Source organism: Mus caroli, unplaced genomic scaffold, assembly GCF_978045245.1.
Source record: "Mus caroli unplaced genomic scaffold, Mus_caroli_1 scaffold_8, whole genome shotgun sequence".
Taxonomy (NCBI): Eukaryota; Metazoa; Chordata; class Mammalia; order Rodentia; family Muridae; genus Mus; species Mus caroli.
The window spans coordinates 119503769-119521439 of NW_028227263.1; the positions used below are offsets into that span (position 1 = coordinate 119503769).

General features: G+C 41.3%; 1 protein-coding gene and 1 pseudogene across 1 annotated transcript in view; one reads left to right on the forward strand and one right to left on the reverse strand.

Moving 5' to 3' along the window:
* The first annotated feature begins 2515 nt into the window (after positions 1-2515).
* Positions 2516-2612, forward strand: LOC115031706 (U6 spliceosomal RNA; annotated as a pseudogene).
* Positions 2613-6944: 4332 nt separating this feature from the next.
* Positions 6945-17671, reverse strand: part of LOC110298448 (cytochrome P450 2B9-like) — a 47320-nt gene continuing 36593 nt past the window's right edge. Inside the window, exons 7-9 of the mRNA XM_021167702.2 lie at positions 16425-16612; positions 16128-16269; positions 6945-7489 (exon numbers count right to left, since the gene is read on the reverse strand). Coding sequence (XP_021023361.2) covers positions 7308-7489; positions 16128-16269; positions 16425-16612 — 512 coding nt within the window. The 3' untranslated portion in view covers positions 6945-7307. The remainder of the gene's footprint in view (positions 7490-16127; positions 16270-16424; positions 16613-17671) is intronic.

Sequence of the window (17671 nt, forward strand, 5' to 3'; positions counted from 1 at the left end):
CCTGGACTGCCTGGGTAGGCCTCAGTAAGAAAGGATGTACCTAGTCCTGCTGGGAACAGATGTCCCATGGTTAGGTGGTACCAGGCGGGGGTCGGGGGTCAATGGTGGCAGGGATTTGTAAGGGTGGGACTAGGAAGAAAGGAGGAAGAGGAGTTGTGACTGGGATATAAACGGATTTTAAAAAAAAGAAATTCTTTATCAACCAAAACTAATGAACAAGAATAGATGGGGTTACTGGGAAAATTGATGCTGGCTAGCTGGCTGGAGCTAAGGAATTCTAGGTGATTGAGAAGAGATGAGCATCACTGAGGTGAAATTTTTCTTGGAAGTGTTTTCTGAGACCACAAAAATGTTTTATTCTAGTTATAGACTTCATGTTGACAGCTGGACTGGGTAATGTGTAAGAATCTCCCAAGTGGTACTGGTTTTGAAGGCATGGTTTCACAGCATGCTTGCTATGAAATTTAACTTGCTTTGGAAACCCCAAGATGTTACAGAAAGCAGAGCTATGGTACACCTGCTAAGGAAAATTGCTAACAAGGAGTGGAACCAGCCAAAGAAGTTTGTTTCAGTCAACAAAGATGAAAGGAGTTGGATATCTGAAGAGGACCTTGACATCAGACATGGAGATGCAGAGTTTGGAGTTTGTCCAGCTGGTTTTCTGTCTTGCATTGGTTCAGTATTTCCTCGATATAATATTCTGGAAAGGTAATATATTTCCTGTAATATTGTATTTTATAGGGGATCACAGTTAAGTGATTGAATGAATCTCATACCACACTTTGAACTTTTATGATGGATGAGTCTGTGATAGACAAGGGGGACTTTTGAAGTTGGACTAAATGTATTTTTGCATTAGGCTGTGGCTACGTTTGGCCCCTATGCTGGTTTAAATATGCTTGGTCCAGAGAGTGGTACTATTAGGAGGTGTGGCCTTGTTGCAGGAAGTGTGTCAGTGTGGGGATGGGATTTGAGACCCTCCTCTTAGCCACCTAGAAGCCAGTCTCTCCTGGCTGCGGTTGGATCAAAATGCAGAAGTCTCAGCTCCTCCTACATCACCATATCAGTAGATCCTACCATCTTACTGACATGATGTTAATGAACTGAACTTTTGAACCTGTAAGCCAGCCCCAATAAACTATTGTCTTTTATAAGAGGTTCTATGGTCATGGTGTCTCTTCACAGCAATGAAACCCAAACTAAGACAGTCCCATAGACTTATGTGCATGAACAAGCCTATGGGAGCCAGGGAGTGGAATGTGATGGTGTGAATATGCTGGGACCATGGGAACTGGCACTACTAGGAGGTGTGGCCTTGTTGGATTAAGTGTGTCACTATGTACACAGACTTTGAAGGTATCCAATGCTTAAACTCTATCCAATATTGAGGAGAGCCTCCTCCTGGCTGCATTTGGAACACTAGGCTCTTCTGACATTATGTCTGCATATACACTGCCAGACTTCCTGCCATGATGATAATAGACTGAACTTCTGAACCTATAAACCAGCTCCAATTAAATGTTGTCCTTTATAAGAGTTGCCTTGGTCATGGTGTCTCTTCACAGCAATAGAAATCCTAAAACAAAGACATATATTAAGATATCAGGAAGTTCGGATGTCTAGGTATTGTGGTGGCTGCTCTTGTGGTGTGTGTTTTAACTTGACTGCACCTGGTATCAACTAAAACCCAAGCTGCTGGGCACTCTTGAGAGGGAGTCCTTGATCAGATTATATAAAGTAAGAAGACCCTCACTAAACCTGGGTCACACTTCCTGCTGACAGACACAGGAAAAAAGAAAATTGTGCTTTTTTTCTGCCTGTCCTCACTCTCCCTGGCAAGTTCATCTAATCTGTTGCTATGGCTGGTAATAAATCCAACTTCATCTGGATTGCACCAGAGATGGAAATACCAGCAACTCTCCAGACACCTTCCAGGACTGCAGCACTGCATGGGACAGAGGAAACTTAACAACCTCATGGTTCGATAACTATCCAATCCTTAGTCTTTCCATTATGGGACAATCATTGTTGTACTACTCAGACATAGACTGTTAGCAAATCTAATAAGTCCCATAGAGAGATGGATGATAGATAGATAGATAGATAGATAGATAGATAGATAGATAGATAGATAGATACATACATACATACATACATACATACATCATAGATACTTAATAGATGATACATACACATATACATAAATACACAGTGAATATATACATAATCAATAGATATATATAAACATATACACATATATGAGAGAGATATAAGAGAGAGGGCAGATCTATAGACAGACTGATTGATTGAGTGATTGATTGACTGATTGATTGCTTCTGTCAGTTCTGTTCCTTTACAGAACCCTTACTAATGAAGGCATTGGTGTGGTTCTTAGGAGATTTCAGGAGAAACATACAGGAATCTGAGGTCAGAAGCATTCAGCTCAGGGGCCATGGGCTGAACAGGCCTTGCGTAGACTGAAGATACAAGAAGAGTATGCTAAGAAAGAGCATGAATGTTCACTTCAGCAGCACATATACTAAAATTGGAACGATAGAGAGAAGATTAGCATGGTCCCTGCGAAAAGATGACGGCAACCATTCCATATTTTTTTCAACTCAAAGTTATCAAAAAAGACAAAGAGGGACACTTCATACTCATCAAAGGTAAAATCTACCAAAATGAACTCTCAATTCTGAATATCTATGTTCCAAATGCAAGAGCAGCCACATTCATTAAAGAAACATTACTAAGTTCAAAGCACACATTGCACCTCACACAATAATAGTGGGAGATTTCAGCAACCCACTCTTAACAATTGACAGATCCTGGAAACAGAAACTAAACACAGACATATGGACACTAACAGAAGTTATTAAACAAATGGATTTAATTGATATCTAAAGAAAATTTTATCCTAAAACAAAAGGATATACATTCTTCTCAGCACCACATGGTACCTCCTCTAAAATTGACCATATAATCCGCCACAAAACAGGTCTCAACAGATACAAAAGTATTGAAATTATGACATGCATCCTATCAGATCACCATGAACTAAGACTGATCTTCAATAACAGCATAAATAATAGAAAGTCAACATTCACATGGAAACTGAACATCACTCTACTCAATGATACCTTGGTCAAGGAAGAAATAAAAAAAAAAATTAAAGGCATTTTAGAGTTTAATGAAAATGAGCCCACAACATATCCAAATTAATGGGACACAATGAAGGCAGTCCTAAGAGGAAAACTTATAGCCCTGAGTGCCTCCAAAAAGAAACTAGAGAGAGCATACACTAGTAGCCTGACAGCACACCTAGAAGCTCTAGAACTAAAGGAAGCAAATTCAACCAAGAGGAATAGATGGCAGGAAATGATCAAACTCAGGGTTGAAATCAACCAAGTGGAAACAAAAAGAACTATTCTAAGAATCAACCAAACGAGGAGCTGGTTCTTTGAGAAAATCAACAAGATAGATAAACCCTTAGCCAGACTCAATAGAGGGCCAGGGACAGTATTCTTATTAACAAAATCAGAAATGAAAAGGGAGACATAACAACAGATCCTGAGAAAATCCAAAGAATCATCATACCCTACTACAAAAGGCTCAACAAAACTGGAAAACCTGGATGAAATGGACAACTTCATAGACAGATACCAAGTACCAAAGTTAAATCAGGATCAGATTAATGATATAAACAGTCCCATTTCCCCTAAAGAAATAGAAGCAGTCATCAATGGTCTCCCAACCAAAAAAAGGCAAGGACCAGATTTTTTTAGTGCAGAGTTCTAGCAGACCTGCAAAGAAGATGTAATTCCAACTCTCCTCAAACTATTCCACTAAATTGAAACAGAAGGTACTCTACCCAATTCATTCTATGAAGCCACAATTACTCTGATACCTAAACCAAACAAAAGTCCATCAAAGAAAAAATACTTCAGACCAATTTCTCTTATGAATATCAATGCAAAATTACTCAATAAAACCCTCGAAAACTGAATCAAAGGACACATCAAAACGAACATCCATCATGACCAAGTAGACGTCATCCCAGGGATGCAAGGATGGTTTAATATACAGAAATCCATTAACATAATTCACTATATAAACAAACTCAAAGACAAAAACCACATGATCACCTCGTTAGATGCGGAGAAAGCACTTGACAAAATCCAACACCCCTTCATGAAAAAGCCTTGGAATTATCAAAAATTCAAGGCCCATACCTAAACATAATAAAAGCAATCTACAGCAAACAACTAGCCAACATCAAACTAAATGGAAAGAAACTCAAAGCAATCCCACTAAAATCAGGGACTAGATGAGGCTGCCCACTTTCTCCCTACCTATTCAATATAGTACTTGAAGCCCTAGCCAGAGCAATTCGACAACAAAAGGAGATCAAGGGGATAAAAATTGGAAAGGAAGAAGTCAAAATATCACTTTTTGCAGATGATATGATAGTATATATGTGACCCTAAAAATTCCACCAGAGAACTCTTAAACCTGATAAACAGGTACAGTGCAGTAGCTGAATATAAAATTAATTCAAACAAGTCAATGGTCGTTCTCTACAGAAAGGATAAATAGGCTGAGAAAGAAATTAGGGAAACAACACCCTTCACAATAGTCACAAATAATATAAAATACCTTGGTGTGACTCTAAGGAAGTGAAAGATCTGTATGATAAGAACTTCAAGTCTCTGAAGAAAGAAATTAAAGAAGATCTTAGAAGATGGAAAGATCTTCCATGCTCATGGATTGGCAGGATTTATATAGTCAAAATGGTTATTCTTCTGAAAGCAATCTACAGATTCAATGCAATTCCCATCAAAATTCCAACTAAATACTTCACTGAGTTCAAAAGGGCAATTTGCAAATTCATCTGGAATAATAAAAAACCTAGGATAGCAAAAACTTTTCTCAAAAATAAAAGAAACACTGGTGGAATCACCATACCTGACCTAAAGCTGTACTACAGAGCAATTGAGATTAAAAAAAAAAAAAACTGCATGGTACTAGTACAGTGACAGACAGGTAGATCAATGGAATAGAATTGAAGACACAGAAATGAACCCACACACCTATGGTCACTTGATCTTTGACAAGGGAGCTAAAACCATCCCTTGTGGAAAAAAGACAGCATTTTCAACAAATGGTGCTGGCACAACTGGTGGTTATCATGTAGAAGACTGCAAATTGATCCATTCTTATCTCCTTGTACAAAGCTCAAGTCTCAGTGGATCAAAGAACTCCACATAAAACTAGAGACACTGAAATTTATGGAGGAGAAAGTGGGGGAAAGCCTCAAAGATATGGGCACGGGGGAAAAAATCCTAAACAGAACAGCAATGCCTTGTGCTGTAAGATCAAGAATTGACAAATGGGACCTCATAAAATTGTAAAGCTTCTGTAAGGCAAAATACACTGTCAATAAGACAAAAAGGCACCAACAAATTGGGAAAGGGTTTTTACCAATCCGAAAACTGATAGGGGACTAATATCCAATATATACAAAAAGCTCAAGAAGCTGGTCCCCAGAAATTCAAATAAACACGTTAAAAAATAGGGTACAGAGCTAAACAAATAATTCTCACCTGAGGAATACCGAATGGCTGAGAAGCACCTGAAAAAATGTTCAGCATCCTTAATCATCAGGGAAATGCAAATTAAAACAACCTTGAGATTCTATCTCACTCCAGTCAAAATGGCTAAGATCAAAAATTCAGGTGACAGCAGATGCTGGCGAGGATGTGGAGAAAGAGGAACACTCCTCCATTGCTGGTGGGATTGCAAGCTGGTACAACCACTCTGGAAATCAGATTGGTGGTTCCTTAGAAAATTGGACATAGTACTACTGGAATATCCAGCAATACCTCTCCTGAGCATATACCCAGAAGATGTTCCAACTTGTAATAAGGACACATGCTCCACTATGTTCATAGCAGCCTTATTTATAATAGCCAGAAGCTGGAAAGAACCCAGATGTCCCTCAACAGAGGATTGGATACAGAAAATGTGGTACATTTACACAATGGAGTACTATTCAGCTATTAAAAACAATGAATTTATGAAACTCTTGGGCAAATGAATGGATCTGGAGAATATCATCCTTAGTGAGGTAACCCAATCACAAAATAAGTCACTTCATATGCACTCACTGATAAGTGGATATTAGCCCAGAAACTTATAATACCCAAGATACAATTTGCAAAACACATGAAACTCAAGAAGAATGAAGACCAAAGTGTGGATACTATATTCCTCCTTAGAATAGGAAACAAAACCGCCATGGAAGGAGTTACAGAAAAAAAGTTTTTAGCTGAGATGAAAGGATGGACCACCCTGACACTACCCCACCCAGAGATCCATCCCATAATCAGATACCAAACCCAGACACTATTGCATATGCCAGCAAGATTTTGCCGAAAGGCCCCTGATATAGCAGTCTCTTGTGAGGCTATGCCAGTTCCTGGCAAATACTGAAGTGGAGGATCACAGTCATCTATAGGATGGAATACAGGGCCCCGAATGGAGGAGCTAGAGAAAGTACCCAAGGAGCTGAAAGGGTCTGCAACTCTATAGGTGGAAAAACAATATGAACTAACCAGTACCCCCAGAGCTCGTATCTCTAGCTGCATATGTAGCAGAAGACAGCTTAGTCGACCATCATTGGGAAGAGAGGCCCCTTGGTCTTGCAAACTTTATATACCCCAGCACAGAGGAATTCCAGGGCCAAGAAGTGGGAGTAGTGGGTAGGGGAGCAGGGCATTGGGGAGGTTATAGGGAACATTCAGGATACCATTTGAATTGTAAATAAAGAAAATATCTAATAAAAAAAGAGCATGAAAAAAACCCATGATGGTGTGTGGCTGTGGCCTGTAGAATATAGAATCCTAGATAATATTATGTGAAGTAAAGGCACGAGACACCAAACATCACACACTATATGATTCTGTTTACCTAAACCATACATACTAGGCAAGTCTGTAGACATATAATTCAGATGTTTCACAGGGTCCATTAGCACAAATCACAGAGTGTGCAGAGCTCATAAGTTGGGAGGAAGAGGGAAGTGAGATGTGGACTCCAGAAATCTCTGTTCACAAATCAAGAAAGATAGTTGATTGTTTTCTCCAGTGCCATTCACAGGGAAGAACAAACCTTCCAGCTGTGGAGAACCACAATAGGAGGAAAGATGTGAGCAGCAACCTGCATTCTGTTTTCTAGCAGCTCTCTCAGAGGCACAAAAATAGAGCCATTCTCAAAAGAAGTGGGGCCACCTGTGTGCCTCAGCCCAATCAGCGGGCCAAGAAGCAGATCTGGTACGTTGGAGGTATTTTTCCAATACCACTCTCCTTGGGAGTGAGGTCAATGTCCTTAGGAGCAACATGGCTTGCCACCGAGAAGTTCTGGAGGATGGACGTGAAGAAAAGGAACAACTCGTTGCGGGCAATGCTTTCACCAAGACAAATGCGCTTTCCTGTAGGAACAGAAAATGATCCATGTGAGCACCCATCCATTATATAGATTTTGGATTGTCACATCCCTAAACCCATTTAGACATCCGTGTCCAATGCACTAAACAACAAGGGCTTTGACCATCACCCTACAATTCAAATAGGAAAAATGTTAAAAGAATTTTGCAGGCAAATGGAACTAAAAAGTACCATCTGTGTGAGGTAATTCAAACCCAAAAACACATGCACAGTCTGTACTCAGTAATTAGTGGATATTAGCCAAAAAGTACAGTATACCAGTGATATACCACAAAGACTCAAAGAAGCTAAACAATTAGAAAGGCCCAAGTGAGGATGCTTGAAGCTCACTTAGAAGGGGGAATAAAATAGATAGGAGGCAGAAAGAGGGAGGGAACTGTGGGAGAGGGCATGTGGAGGGTAATGGGGGGACAGGATCAGGTGTGAAAAGAGACAGGAGAGAGGAACAGGAGAATGAATGGATTTTTTCAGTTGCCATGGCAGGGTGGGGGCTGGTCCAGATGGGGGAATCTCTAGGAAACCCCAGAGACCCAGGATGGGGGAGGCCCCCAGAGGCTATGGGCAGTGACGTTAGCTGAGATACATAGCTATGGGGATATGGAATCTGAAGAGCCAGGCAGGACCCCAGTGGATGGATAAGGACACTAACCCACCCACAGACTTTTGATCAAAAATTTGTCCTGTCTAAAAGAAATGAAAGAACAAAGATAGAGCCGAGTCTGTGGAAATGGCAAACAATAACCAGCCCCACCATCCAATGAGCAAACACCAATCCCTGACACTATTAATGATACTGTTGTGCTTGCAGACAAGAGCCTACCATAGCTGTCCTCTGAGAGGCTCCACCCAGCAGCTGACTGAAACAGATGCAGATATCCACAGACAAACATTGGACAGAACTCAGAAACTCTTATGGAAGAATTGAGGGCCCCAAAGAGGATAAGAATGCCACAAGAAGACCAACAGAGTCAACTAACCAGGACCCTTGGGGCCTCTTAGAGTCTGAACCACCAATCAAAGAGCATACAGAGACTAAACCTATCCACCCCCACCCCAATCCCTGCACATATGTAGCAGATATGCAGCTCAATCTTCATGTGGTCCTGAACAACTGGAGCGGGAACTATCCCTAAAGCTGTTGCCTCTCTGTGGGATATAGTCTTCTAACTGGGCCATCTTGTCCGGCCTCAGTGAGAGGATGAGCCTAACCCTACAGAGACTTGATGTGCCAGGGTTGGGGGATACCCACAGGGGTCCTCCACCCTCTCAGGAAAAAATGGAGGGAGGGAGTAGGGGGAGGCACTGAGATGGGGGGAGGGGGAAGATCAGGATTGGGGGTCAGTCATCCAGGATGTAAAGTTAATAATTTAAAAAAGAAAAAAGGAAAGCAAGAAACATGAGCACAAAGTTTCCATGATTCCATCCTATCCAGTCTGTTAAACTGACTGCAGCTTCTATATGTAACAAAATAACCAAACACTAGTCAACTAGACTACACTGTGACTTAAGATTATATTCTTCCAAAGAAGAACAAGTCTCAGTCACTCTTAAAGTTGACCAATCCTGTCCTGCCAAGTCCTCCTGCATGGCCAAGTAAGGCAGAAATGGAGCTGACATCAATCAAGCTGTGTGTGCAGGCCCGGCTACCTCTTTTGTCTATGAATACAGCCTGCTGACACTGACAGGTGCTGTAACTCTGAACTTACTCTGGGTCAGGAAAATGACTATCATGAATGGTTCTTTGGCTCAAATAAATGCTCATGAGTTTTATTTCTTTTACAACATAACGAGTTTTATTTCTTTTACAACATAACGAGCCAGAGTATGCTAACGGGGACAAGCATATCAAGACATGCCCCATCTCCCCAGTGCTCAGAGATGAATGACTCCCTGGCTCCAAGATTCTACCCAGCTCATGTTGGTTGTCCATGCTGTTGTTTCTTAAGAAAATGAATTTGCTCGGGTCTAGAGTGTTGGCTTACAGAGTGTTGCCCTAGGTTTCCCCCAGGTACCTAGCAATAGCTTACAGCAGCATCTGTGGCCATTTCCTGACAGGTGGGAACAAGATGTAGCAGTGGCAGCGTATAAAAAGGACAGCTCACTACCCCAGACCCCGACTCTCTCTTTCCTTCTGCTCTACCCCCACCCCTCTCTTTCCCTATGCCCCCACATGTTCCCAGCTGACTTCTCTTTCTGTCCTTCTTTCTGTCCTCAACCCTTCTCCAGATCCCCCCCCAAATAAACTGCCCTTATACTAGATCTGTCTCATGGTGTGATTTCTCTGGTGGACACCTTGGCAAGGGCTTGTCAGGTATCCCCTTAGCCCTGCCTGCCACTGAGTTATATTTCATAACATTGGTGCCAAGAGACTTGGGAGGCTCTTGAGGTGCTTGTGATTCGTGTGGGTCTAAGTCACACACCAGGACCCTACATCCAACACAATGCCACCTGCAACAACTACACTTTATGGCTGACAGATTGCTTGTCACCACATCCACCAACAATAATTACCTAAGCTTTCATTTTGGTCATTTTATTTTACTTTGGGGGGGGGCTTTTTTTAATTTTATTTTACTTGCAATTCATTTTTATACTCCATATTAAATTCCCACCCCCTCCAAATGCACCACATACCACACCTCCTCCCCACCACACTCTGTCTCCACATGAATGCTCCTATCCTCCACCCCATTTGGCCTCTAAACTCCCTGGGGCTTCCAGTCTCGAGTGTTAGGTTCATAATCTCTGAATGAATATAGACCTAAAAGTCCTCTACTGTATGTATATTGGGGGCATCATATCAGATGGTATGCTGTCTGTTTGGTGGTCCAGTGTTTGAAAGATCTTGAGGGTCCAGATTAATTTTTTTCTTTTTCTAATTTTTATTAAGTATTTTCTTCATTTACATTTCAAATGCTATCCTGAAAATCCCCTATACCCTCCCCCCAACCTGCTCCCCTACCCACCCACTCCGACTTCTTGGCCCTAGAGTTCCTCTGTACTAGGGTATATAAAGTTTGCAAGACCAAGTGGCCTCTCTTCCCAATGATGGCCAACTAGGCTGTCTTCTGCTACATATGCAGCTAGAGATACGAGCTCTGGGGGTACTGGTTAGTTCATACTGTTGTCCCACCTATAGGGTTGCAGACTCCTTTAGCTCCTTGGGTACTTTCTCTAGCTCCTCCTTGGGGGCCCTGTGTTCCATCCAATAGCTGACTGTGAGCATCCACTTCTGTATTTGCCAGGCACTGGCATAGCCTCACAAGAGACAGCTAATTTACTTATTCACTTTATATCCCACTCACTGACCCTCTCCTGATTACTCCCTCCCCTCCCCCCCTCCACCAGCTTCTCCTCTTTAACATCACCCAGAGGTGGAAGAAATGATCTTTCAATGCCTGGCATTCCTCTGATACTTCTCACCTATCCCGATCCCACCATCCTTGGAGCTGCAATCCTGCAGTTTTCTTAGGCCCTACTGGACTACTGCACCCTTTTCAGTAGATAAAAACCTCCACAAGAGCTCAGTTCATGTTCTTGCCTCCTGAGTTCCTCAAAAGTCCTGAAAACAGGCACCCAGTCTCTCCTCTGAGTTAGCTACTGACCTCCCTTGAGTTGTGATGATGACCCACTGAATGTCTTGGGCTTCATGTTGTCCTCCCAAATACCTAAAGACGCCCATGACTGCAGAGTGCAGTGACATTTCCCTTCCCTTCTTCTACTGGAAGGCTTTCCATACCTTCTCAACCCCTTGGGATGCCTCTTAGAAAACCTCCAGCCACTACACCAGTCCTACAAGCAATCAGGGAAAGCAACTGGATTCTATTTCTCTTTTGTGCAGGCTCTGTTTCTTCCTGACTGGTCCCCCTCTCTACATATACCCCATAGTCTGGAAGGGGTACACACCTGTTCCTGCCAATGGCTGCTCTCGTGCCTAGCCATGATTTCCTAAGTCTTATGGATTGTTTGTCTGAGAATTTATTCCAAACTCTACCTACTCATCCCCTGGCTCTGGCTCTTGGTATGCCCATGTGGACTCTTGCACCCCTCCCCTTGTGCAGCTGGCCTATACTAGGAGCATTCTGTCACCTTTCATGGACTCAGATTTTATTCCTAACTTCCAGATTCTCACTGACACAGTCAACTGATTCTCAAATATCTTATGTATATACTTGCTTTGCCCTACACTTAAAGTTCTACTTCCCCACTCTTAAAAATCTTTCATCTCTGGTTTCTTTACATTCTGCTCTCAAAATAAAAAATTATATAGTAAGGTTATGCTGTAAACTCTCATCTGAGTATTTATAAGTTGTTCACTGGGTAAGGATTAAAGGCTATATAATCTGCAACAATATTTGTCTTTATTCAGCTCTTGTTAAGGACATATATATGTTCTGCAAATTCAACTCTATATGTATGTAATTTGGATTTAACTCTGTGTCTATGCACATTTAATTTGGATACAATTCTCATTTAAGAAAAATATAAGAAATAGATCTACTAAAAACAATATTTTAAATATCTGTAGTCATGTCAGTCACATGGCTTTCAACCAGCCATGTGACTACCATCTTAAGATGACCACACAGGATGAAGCAAAAATTATAGAACTTCTGAGCCCTAATGAACTATTTATTATTGTGTCTCCTTTAAGGCTAAAAAAGCAACAAGTATCATATTTTAAGTTGGTATGGACAAATGTGAATGAATGTAGGTTTTTTTTCTCCTAACACCAGCCACCTATGGCTAATTCAACCCTTGGTTTACTGGCCATTGGATATAACAGGGATTCAGATGCTATTTAAATATGGATAATTTTGAAATGGTTTCAAACTGTTCCCCTGCTATTTTATGCTGTTTTACTTTATTGCTAGCTCTAAAAAAATACGTTATTGCTAACGCTTTTCGGACACAGGCATGTTTTTTAAATCCATGGTCAAAACAGGATTATCGACTTATTAGATGTGGCTAAAACTCATAACTTGGAGTTAGTAACTGAAATTCTATGCTTAGATAACCTTAAATCATGCAACATGATTCCATTTTGGGATATAACCAACACATGGCTAGTTGTCATCTTTACTAAGGGCTGGAGCAGATGAAGCTATAGCTTTACCACCATCTTAATTAAGGGCAGTCACACACCTGGCAGCCCTCTCTGTTATGGGAAGTCATAGCTTCACTGCCATCTTGATTAACAGCAGCAGGTGCCTTCAGCAGAACAGGGAAGCAGGTCTCCAATGGTACTTTAGAATTGCGATAAGACATTTGTATGATTTCTGTACTGTCCTAGACAAATGGTTTACAATATTACCCTAGGTCTTTACTCTTTCCATTGTAGTGTATTTTAATATTATTTGGGCAGTTTTACAACCTTAAAAAGGTTACAGATTACTGCCTTAAAAATATGCTTGTACGCCGGGCGTGGTGGCTCACGCCTTTAATCCCAGCACTTGGGAGGCAGAGGCAGGTGGATTTCTGAGTTCGAGGCCAGCCTGGTCTACCAAGTGAGTTCCAGGACAGCCAGGGCTACAGAGAAACCCTGTCTCGAAAAACCAAAAAAAAAAAAAAAAAATATGCTTGCCTCTCTTTTGGCTAATGTTATTAAGCTGTAATATAGCCTTAAGACTTTTATAAGCTATAGATTTTTATGATGATATACCATATAAAGATCAAAAAGTTTCCAGTCTCTTTATAGACTATGTTTATAGATTGAAGGGTATTGTTCTGATGCTAAAAGAATGTCAATTCAAAAGTCATGCTTTTTTTTAAGGCTCAAACCTAACAGGTTCTAGTCTCAAAAGCTACTATAACAGTTCTAGTGTCATAAAAACTACTATAATTAAATACAAATTGATAGTCGGTTATCTTATAAATGATCATATCCTTTAATGAGATCAAAATTATATTTAAAGGCATACTAAGAGCTGATGCAGTTAATTGCAATATTAAGCGTTATTTAGCATCCTGTTTTATGTTTGCTAGGTACAGTTTAGAGCAGATAACTAGAAATAAACATAAGTTGTTAAACCTAGATATACTTCATAGGTACTAGCCTTAAAGCCTGTCAGAGAGCAGATGAATGTGGCATTAAATGTTTAAACTTACTATGACAGACAGACAGAAACTCACAAATCCAAATGGTGACCCTCCCTCAAGGTCACTAAGAATATATAGACACGGTGATGAAGAACTCCATCTGGATTGTAATATCCCAACCATTAGGTAAGACTGCCCCAATGTCTTGCCCACTGTCAGGAACTGGCCTGAACTGTGGACAAACAGAAAGAGAACACCCAGAGAGTTGATTTTTTTTTCTCTCCCATGTTCCTCCTCCACAGGGAAAATTAAAAAGTCTCTCATCTTCTGGCCCTGACAGATTGACTGCCTTTGCTGTGTTGCAATGGAGACCATAGGAATCTGGGAAAGCCGTCTAGGTAGTGGACTATGAACTAATCTGTCATTTTAATTAATATAAGGCACCTAGATTATAATTTACCCTTCTCAGATCTCTGATCACATTGACAGCTAAGCTAACTGTATAGCTTGACAGTTAGAGGACAAATGGCAACTAGCTCTTTACCCAAAAGTAATCAACCAACACATTAGTTCATTAGTCAATTCATTAGCTAGTTAAAACTACCAGATCTGTTATTAGAAAGGTAACCAGGTCTGGCTTGCTCACAGGCTTCTGTTAAAAGATAACAGGTTTCAGATGTAGACTTTTGCTCTTCTCTTATCTAAAGGAACTCAATTTGCAGTGTCTGCTCCCAATGATCAACCACCTGAATCTCATGGTAAATAAGATAGGAAAAAGTGGTAAACTTTATACGAATCCGAGGATATGAAAGGCTTAGTTATGAGGATCTAAGAAACTGTTTTTAGAATCTAAGAAAATGTTTTGAGCTTGGTAAATTCAAGTTGTGACGCCTGGAGGATGTGAAAAACTTGGGTGGTGATATGAAAGTGGTTTAACATTCATAAAAGGGGCAAAAATTCTTCAGATTTCTTTCCCTCACTATGCTACTACTATATTAGGACTTCAAAAGTTCAGAGTTCTAACATTAATCAATGAAGTGCTAATAAATTATTAGTCTAACTCTGGTAAAACTCACCACAGTACCATTCTCTATCATACTCACAAGTTCAAGATGTTAAGCTTCCTTTGGTTGTCTTTTAACTATAAACTTAAAGGTGTTTCTCATTGTGCTAAATGTATATATATTCAGTGTTCTGAATAGAGGGGAAAAGTCCCTCTTGCCCTTTCTGCTCCATGGAAGGTTTCTGTATTCTCTGAGCTCACCTTAAAGACTATTCATGTTTTTCACAAATATTGTTTACCAGGCCTCTACTATAAAACACAATATGGTATTTGCTACCTTTTTCTACAATGTGAATTTTGTAAACTTAAAAAGACTCTTGTAAGCTTCAGGAAACATACTGTGATTCACCTCTTATGGGTCAAATGGACTCCATCTGGATAAGTACCTTTGTCAATCAACAGCCTAACTTCCCCACCTGTTGCCTATTCCAGAGGGTAGGATCCACCCCCTCCCCTGGTTCTGGGACTCCCCTTCCCCAACTATCAAGAACATGGGCCAAGAGGTTTTAAAGGTACACCTAAAAAAAAGTTTTCTCCCTAACATAACTTTATTTTCTTCCTCTACTAGGTAGAAGTGTTTCAGCATCCTGCCTCATCCACACGTTTACTCAAAATCTGCATCCAGAACACTTTGAGAGAAGCCACTCTCACGTGCTTCAGTCTACTCTCACGGGCTCTTCTCCTGGGCCTGCATTTTCCTAGCTGCAGATGGTCCCACAGATCCTGGATATCAGTGAAACATCCAACTTTCCCAGGACTTGTCCAGCATCCCAATTTTCCTTGGGTCCCAAAGACAGACAATTACCCCAAAGTTAACAGGAAGTAGTTTAAAGAACAGGACAACTACCCTCCTGCTCCACCACGACCCCTTCCTAGTTCCTCATTTTTATTAAACAAGAAGGGAGGAATGTTGGCCTACAGGCAATTCCACTAGACTTCTCCCAGGGACCTAGCAACAGCTTGCATCGTCATCATCTTCCACCACTGCCTGCCAGGTGCAAGCCAGATGCAGCATCAACAGCATATAAAAATGACTGCTCTCTACCCCCTTCTCTCTACTCTATTGCCCCATCTCTCACTCACTTTCTCTCTCTCTCCTTCTCTCTCTCATACACACACACATATCGTGTTCCTAGACAACTTCTCTTTCTGTCCTTTCTGCCCACATCTGTCCCCCTTATCTAAGTTCTCACTCTCCTTTCTTCCACAAATAAACATTATAACAGACTGGTCACATGATGTGTTTTACCAGGGGGTATCATGCGTGACATGTACCCCTGACCCAACCTGACACTGCATTAAATTTCTTAGCATTACCTTTAAACACTTCCAAAAAAAGCCTCCTAACCTGGAGGCATTTAGTTCAGGACTCCACTCAGGGGGCTGTAGCCAGGTTAAATGGGATTGTTCAGGAAAGGCAGCTAGGATATACACAGTAAACAGGGACCTATTGCTGTTTGTGTCTCAAAACTTGGGCCTGCCCTCTAGTGTCTGGGAAAGAAATCACAGGTCTGTCTCACCTGTGGAGAAGGGCAGAAAAGCTTCACTTTTCTTCAGTGCCCCATTGGCATCCAGAAAGTGCTCAGGATTGAAGCTGTCTGGTTGTTCAAAGTACTGTGGGTCATGGAGAACTGAACTCAGGATGGGGTACACCTCAGTGTTCTAGGAGACATTACAAGATACAAAGATATTACCAAACCCTGAATCCCATATGAAAAACAGTCAGTACCTAAGTAAAACAGAATGCAGGGAAAACACAGGGTGAGGTTTGTGAGGACACTCAGGGAGTATCGATGAGGAATCAAAGCTGATCTCACCTTGGGGAGCAGGTACCCTCGGAACATCGTATCTTTGGTCACTCTGTGTGGTGCTCCAGTAGGGACAATATCTGAAAATCTCTGAATCTCGTGGATGACTGCATCAGTGTATGGCATTTTGGTGCGATCATGAAGAGTTGGTAGCCGGTGTGAGCCGATCACCTGATCAATCTCCTTTTGGACTTTCTCTGCACAGAAAAGGGGAAAAATAGACCTGTGTTACTGGCTTTGTAGCAATGGTATTGTATTCTAACAGCCAACAACCCAGAAACAGTGTGCAGTAAGTAGACCCTGCTGGCAAACTGAGAAACTGTCCCATTGTTAAGTGCCTACCTCTCTGTGCCCATGTTTAAAACTATATTAAATCTCTCCTCTATGAGCTTCAACCTCATTTCAGCAGGATTTTACTAAAAAAAAGAAAAATAGACAGAAAAGGACTACTGCACAATGAGACTTCAGAGCAGTCATGATGAGACAAGAGTGGGATTAGGGGGAGAGAAGCAGGAGAAATTATCACCTTAGCAATGAATTGACTATACACACACACACATGCACATATGCACACACTCACACACACCACAACTTGACATGGAACTTTACATTAAGAACTTGAAGCTATGTCCTCAGAAATGTAACAGATAAGTTGTAGATTAGTAAATTAACCAATCAATAGACACATGTAAAAATGAATATATAAGAAAATCAATGGATAAATGAGTATATGGACAGATTCCTGAGTTAATGAACACACTAAGTACAGGATTGTGTATGCAACTTGTAAGTCAACAGATGATTCAACTAGTGGATGAGTGAGGGAATGGATAGACAAACAGAAGGGGATTTCAAAGGCCACTTAGTGAAAGTATTAGGAAATGGAACCTGTTAATAGAAGAAGAGGTGAGTGTATGAGTGAATCAATCGCCAATATTTTATTCTACTCTGCTGATCAAAGGAAAACACTTAAGTTGATTCATTGAAATAAATAAATGAGAGCATTGGGGTAGCTAGGGTGTAGAGTCGGCTGACACCTGCCAGCTAACCACAACACCCACCACGGGATCTTAAGACTTCTGGTGAGTGTAACACAGCGTCTGCACCAATCCAATCGTGCGGGACCTGAGACTGCATTAGTTAGGGAAGCAGAAAGCCCGGCCTGAGTACGGGCACACGCCTCTTCCGGTCCGACCAGCCCCCGGGTAGCTAGGGCGCAGAGTTGGCTGACACCCGCCAGCTACCCACAACACCCG